We start from the raw sequence: 6,320 nt of genomic DNA, 5'->3' as shown, positions 1-6,320 counted from the left end.
GCGGACTCACGCAGCATGGGCTTCATGGCCTCCAGGGAGCCGTCGTGGGGCTCGGGGGTGATGCCCAGCAGCTCGCAGAGGAGGGCGTAGACATTGACGCTTTCGAAGGGCTCGACCACCAGCCCCTGCTTGAAGGCCGGTCCCACGGCACGGAAGATGGTTTTCATGTTCATGGCGTCGTTGTCAAAACCGTGTTCCCCTTTGTTGAACTGGACCTTGTATCGCTGGAAGGGAGAGAGGATGCGAGTGCCCCAAAGCCCGGCCTCCGGGAGGCGGCAGGCACCGAAGCATCAGCACTGCTGGATGCCCCCACCTCCCCTGCACGCGGCTCTCACGTGCCATGGTCTGCAGCCACAGGGTTTAACGGTCTGTTTGGTTTCTTTGAGTTTTTGAAATTGATCTAATAATGTTAAACTTTGCAGAAGCTGGACTGCCTAGACACAGCTCTCAAGCAATTACAGGTTCCCTCCCCAAATGTCAGCGCATCCAAATTTTCTTGTACTGAGGAGCTTCACAACGGGAAGCTGCCTGCTGGCCTTGACTTTGGGCCTTCCCTTAATGCCAGGCTAGGAAAGGCCTGCAGCTGATATTCTGTGTTCACGCAAGCCCTGCTCCAAGACTTCTGGACCTTTTATTTTCTGAACAGCAGAGAAGGTCTTTACACAAAGAGCTGGAATTTCCATCTGTTTGTAGGGAGACCAATCAACATGAAGGCATAAAGCTGGGTAGGTACTGGGGTGCTATGAGAAGGGCAGGAGGAGAGAGGCAGATCCCCAAAAGACAGTAAGATATGTCTGTGCATACATCTTACCCCATGGATCACGTATCCTGGATCGCTGTACAACACGAGCGGGGTGATCCGGGGATGGTTGGCGTAGTGGAATCTCCTTGGGAAGTCTGCTTTCTTGTACACGTGTAAGTTTGGGTGGGCATTTTTCAGGACGGAATACACATGCTCTAATTTTCCTTCTTTTGGCAACAGTAGTCCATTTGGACCGTAATCTAAGAGTTCGAACTGGATGTCTTTGAACGTGAAGTTCTTTACTGCCCGGATGTGAATCTCGTTGGTCTTTATGACAGTCTCCATGCCATGGTCAGACGTGATGATGAGGTTGAGGTTTGATTCCAGGCCACTTTCCTGGATACGCTGCCTCAAGTAACCGACGGTTCTGTCTACCTGCTTGATCATGTTTTTCCTCTGCGTGGATTCAGGGCCGTACTTGTGTCCTGCTGAGTCCGGCTCACCGAAGTAGAGGGCGATGAAGTCGAGGTTGTTCACCGTGAACCATTCCATGACGGTGTCGATGTCCTCTCTCCATTTGGTTTCATTGCTGTAGTTGAACAAGGGGGGCTCCACCAACTTCATATTCACTTCTTCCCCTTGATATTTTGCTTTTCCTCCGGGGAAATAGATAGAGCCTGTCTTTAAACCCTGTTAGTGAAGACATTGCATAAACTCACCTGAACTCGCTCTGCAGCATCTCTCCATCTGTCAGTGCAACCACCTACTAATGCGGTTAGTTCATTCGGCCCCCTAATGCCTACCTCTGCCTCTAATGAGGTTTTCTTGCTCATTGCCAATTAAAAGTGATTAATTGAAAGCACTGCCCTTCCCAGAACTTCTGCACGTTGGTTTTCTCACTGAGTTAGTAACACTAGTTATAACTTTGGAAAATAGTGACCCGTTTGTACCTTGCAGGGACCCTCTGGCTCTTGACCATCAAGACATTAAGGTGTGTTTTACTCCAATCATGTAAGCACTCACCCTGAAGTCAACGGGGCCAATTTGTCAGGTAAATACAGGCAAAGGTACGTGTCTTGGGCCAGGTCTCAGGTCCTGTCTCAAAGCCAGATTCAAAGCCTACTGGGATCTAGGAAAGCCTTGCTGCAGTCCCCAGTGAAGAGGGGACCAGCCCCTGACACTGCCGCCCAACGGTCCTGGGTGAGGCTGTGGAAATGAGGTTTGTGCCTTGGAGTGTATGAAACCCCTGGGCTCGTGATGCTCCCTAAGGAACCGGTTGAGGTGTCTTTAAACAGGAAAAGGATAACCTGTTTTATTAATGTCTTAATAAAGCTGAAATGCATCCATTATTTTTTGCTATTTTTAATAGAATGATCATAATTATTCCTGCCAGTGTCTGGGGATTTCATTTTTTTGCTGGTCTAATTAGCCTGTCGTTTGCAGTGAGGATGTTAGCTCATGGCCACTAGAGATCGTGGCTTGCCTGTAGCTTTTACTACATGATTGCAGGCAGGATCCGTCTGTGCAGGGTCTGTGCATGAGAGGAGGCTGCCACACTCGCCTGTCTCTGAGCGGTGATCCAGATGGGCAGGCTGCCGTTGTCCCACCAGCTGTCCACACCTTGTGTGCTGTAGTAGGGCAGCTTCTGACCCGTGCTGGTGTTGAACCACATGTTGTGAATCACCCCGTGGTTCTCCAGGTATCTCCCTGTCAGGAGAGACGGAAGAGGCGGGGGTGAGCCAGGCTGCGGCTGGAGGGGGGGGTGTCTCACCCCAGTACTGGGCAATGGGTCGGCTCCCGGTCAGCGAGGAGCTTCTGCCTCTCGTACCCTGTCCCAGCTCTCCCTTTGCCTCTGCTTTGCCTCCTTCCTCCCCTTGCCTCGTACAAAGTGGGGTTCCCAGGGCAGGGAATGAGATGCTGGGGGGATGCCTGCTCCTCACACGGGTGGGTTGATCCCAGGCGGGTCTCACCCGGACCCCACCCCGGGGCACCCTCACCCCTGGAGGTGCCGGTGCTGCCTGCAAGTCTCCTGCCCTTCTCGGCGCAGGTGGGGTTCACCGTTATCCTGCATTTAACTAATCGCTTTGGTGTTTCGCTTTCTCTGTTGTTCACAACTGGTGAGGTCAGCATGCAGGAGAAATTCCCATTAGAAATGAAAGACTTGCACTTTGTACTATTACATTTCATGCTATTTTTATTATTCTGGTCCTGAAGACTGCACAGTTACTTCTGCACGATATTCCCATCCTCCCTTGTATTGACAATGCCTCCCTGCCTTTTCTCATCAGCAGATTTCATTAGCATGTTCCACTCTTTGATGCCAAGGTTATTAATGAAAATCTTAAATAAGATTGGCTCCAAAATCGATTCTTCAGGAATTCCCCTGTTGCCCTCCCTCCAGCTTGACAATCTCCTCTCAGCATTACCTGCCGTCCTCTTCCCTGTAGCCCGTTACTTCCCCATGTTAGAGATTTTGTACTAATCTTCATCTTCTCCATCTTAACTAATGATTTCCCGTGTGGCAGTATATTGAATACATTACTGAAGTCCACAAAGATTAAATTTAGTGCATCTCCCTTATCTAAAAAATAATTTATCTTATCAAAGGAGGCTATTGGGTTGGTCTAGTGCTATTTACCTTTGATAAATACAGGTTCAGTTCTATCCCTTTCTGCAGCTATCACCTTGTCTCTCGCTGACTGGGGAATCTGGATTAGGAGACTATTGTATGGAATATTATTTTGTGTTTGTGCCTTTGTAATTATATTTGGGTGTTTGCAATGTTGTAGCATGTGTTGTACTCAAATATGTACACAGATTAGAGGCTATCGATGTTCGGGACCTATATGATATAAATAATGCAGGTATGCTAATAAAAACAAAGGGAAGACACTGTAGTGAGAGATTAATTTGTGCCAGAGCTTAGCACTAGTGACTGAAGTAAATGAAGCTGTAGGCTGCATGAACTGTACTTTAATCTTTGTTTTTTGTCTCCGGTAGATAGGGAAGTATAAGTAAACTTTAACTACAGGCTATCCTGTAACAAAAGAGAAGGAAATGCCTCAAGACACAGACAAAAAGGGAGCCTGGAGGCTGCAAGAGCGAACCAGGAGAAGACCCCAGACTCCGCGAACAGGGTTGGATGAGCAGAAGTGCCATCGGGAAATCAGGCGACCTATAAATCGAGACTATAAATCCAGCAACAGCCGACAGGCACCCAGCTTGAGCTGCAGATCGCGTGCATTAGGAATAAATATATACAAAAGAGTTGATCTGATCTGTTATTAAAGTGGAACTTAGGAATGAACCCTGTTGGGCTGGCCTCTGCGTAATTCCTACCATGGTCTAGGTGGTGGCTGCATAATTCTTACAACATCTGGTGCTATTTACCTTTGATAAAAACAGGTTCAGTTCTATCACTTTCTGCAACTATTGCCTTGTCTCTTGCTGTATTTCCAAAATACAGCTATTCTAAAGCTTTGCATGCTGCTGAGGCTGGATGGCTGCTTGACTTAGTTTCCTTCACCGATGCATAAGCCTTAAATTTACCCTTCCCCAGCCTGCACCCCGTGCTGCTCCGTCTGGCTCGGGGCTGGTGGGGACTCACCGGTCAGCAGCGTGAAGTGGCACGGGCTGGTGATGGTGATAAAGGCAGGAGTCATGTACCGCGCCTTCACCCCCTCCGCAGTCATAGCGTCGAGGTTGGGGGTGTCCACGTCCTGGTCATAGTTCCACCGAAAGCCATCAAAGGACACCAGGAGGACTTTGTTGCGGTTGGATACCTGCTGCACGGGGATGCATCTCGCTAAAGAGAAGGCAGCAAATATGAACCCCAGTGAAGTGAACATCTTCATGCCCTTGAACTGGAATAGCCCAGACGTCCAGAGAGCTCACATTAATATATGCAGGATGGGACTAAGTTCAGTTTTTATCTAATCTTACAGTTGCTGATCAGGTGCATGGCTTCACCCAGCACTTTGTATCAGAATGAGTCTCTCTGTTTTTTGTCTAATTGAAGTAGATTAGCTTAGATTTCCTTCTGGGTCAAACACCGAATCTGCCTCCTCCATCAGTGGCATCAGGTGCTATTTTAGTACTCACGAATGGGAAGAATTGTTCGTGTGGCAGGAGGCTGCCTTCTGCAGGCAGCCCATGTGGAACCTGCCTCCCCACCACCCTGTGCCCCAGCTGCCGTCCTTCACCCCGTGCTGGCTCCCTGCAGCCCGTTACTGTGTCCTTTCCAAACTCCTGGCATTTGGTGCCCTGCTCTTTGGTCAGCAGTTCAGCTTCAAAAGGCAATTCACCTCCCTCCCAGGGCCTCTCGTCCACCTCAAGAGGGGTGCTCAGAGGCTCAGAAAGGAGCCTGGATTTACCCAAGGTCCTCGAGTGTGGCTTTGTGGAGCTACATGCTGGGGAAGGAGGCTCTTTCCTGGATCCTGGCCATGCCAGCAACCCCCAGAGATGCTCCAGAGGGAGAGCCCAGCTCTGAAGCCTCCGTGTCCCATCAGCCCAGCTCCCGCTGCTCGGGCTCTGCTGCTCGCCATGGGTTACCCTCATCCACTCGTGCGCTGCTGAGCTTTGCCGTATCAGAGTCTCATCTTATCAATATTTGCTGTTTTTATGACTTCTCTGGGGTTTAATCATTGCTGACGACTCATTTCTCAGCAAAACTGAGTTTAAGGCTTTTGTAGACATGTAACAGAGGTTGACTTGGGTCCCTGGGGCCTGAACTCTCAACCTTTGTGTCTTTGCTGATCTCCCTCTGCTCAGGTTCCAGATTTATTCCTTGGTGCTTTGCTTCCTAATTGCCATACCCCTCCCTTGCCGAGCAGAGCCATCTCCACTGGTTTCCCCAGCCCTGTCTGGGGTCATTCCTTGGCATTTCTCCCCCAAGGGTGAGCTGGGCAGATGAGTCTCACGGGCATGCCATGGTTCATCCTTCCTGGCCCATGACAGTCTCTCTGTAGACCTGAGCATCCCCAAGTGTTCCTGTCTGGACTGATTCCTCAGGGTGCATCGACGTCTCAGTCACCTCCTCCCCTGTGCTTGTGTTTCCCAGGTGTGACACGGGATAATCGTGCAAGGACATCGCGAGAGGTTCGAGCGATCCCACCAGGGACCTCACGACCAACACTGGCAAGGAGCGCAGCCTTGGGCGCTTCGTTTGTGGACAGGGGAAACAAGCCCAAGCTGCAGTGGGATGGAGCCCACTCTGAGCCCCGAGCCAACCCCTCCTCCTGCTAACAGAGGGCATGGGGTGGGTGTTGGTCTGACGGCAGCCCCAGGGGAAATCCCTCTGCAAGGAGCAGGGGTCACAGCCTGCTGGGGGAGGAGGCTTGCGGTCTGCTGGGAGCCAGAGCTCTTTGCTGGGCGCTGCGAAGCCGGAGGCTGCTGGTGTGACCGGTGCGTCTGCTCGCCCTGGGTTTGGCCAGGCTGGAGCGGAGTGGGTGTTCTGCTGGGGTCCCGTCTGTCTGTTCAGTAGCTGCTGTGTGTCCGGAGAGTGGAGAGCACGGGGAGAGGAGCTGCTGGCCGTGCAACCCGCTCTGCCAGCCCTGGCACTGCAGTTCACTCAAGGAAC

At 51.0% G+C, this 6,320-nt stretch overlaps 1 protein-coding gene across 1 annotated transcript in view; it reads right to left on the bottom strand.

The window, feature by feature from the left end:
• Nucleotides 1–5,580, bottom strand: part of ENPP7 (ectonucleotide pyrophosphatase/phosphodiesterase 7) — a 13,483-nt gene extending 7,903 nt beyond the window's left edge. Inside the window, exons 1-5 of the mRNA XM_019471405.1 lie at nucleotides 5,557–5,580; nucleotides 4,350–4,605; nucleotides 2,304–2,449; nucleotides 812–1,432; nucleotides 11–224 (exon numbers count right to left, since the gene is read on the bottom strand). Coding sequence (XP_019326950.1) covers nucleotides 11–224; nucleotides 812–1,432; nucleotides 2,304–2,449; nucleotides 4,350–4,605; nucleotides 5,557–5,580 — 1,261 coding nt within the window. The remainder of the gene's footprint in view (nucleotides 1–10; nucleotides 225–811; nucleotides 1,433–2,303; nucleotides 2,450–4,349; nucleotides 4,606–5,556) is intronic.
• Between the last annotated feature and the right edge of the window lie 740 nt (nucleotides 5,581–6,320).

Source organism: Aptenodytes forsteri, unplaced genomic scaffold, assembly GCF_000699145.1.
Source record: "Aptenodytes forsteri isolate BGI_AS27 unplaced genomic scaffold, ASM69914v1 Scaffold34, whole genome shotgun sequence".
Taxonomy (NCBI): Eukaryota; Metazoa; Chordata; class Aves; order Sphenisciformes; family Spheniscidae; genus Aptenodytes; species Aptenodytes forsteri.
The sequence above is the reverse complement of the archived record's forward strand: the minus strand, read 5'-3'. Positions and strand labels throughout refer to the sequence as shown.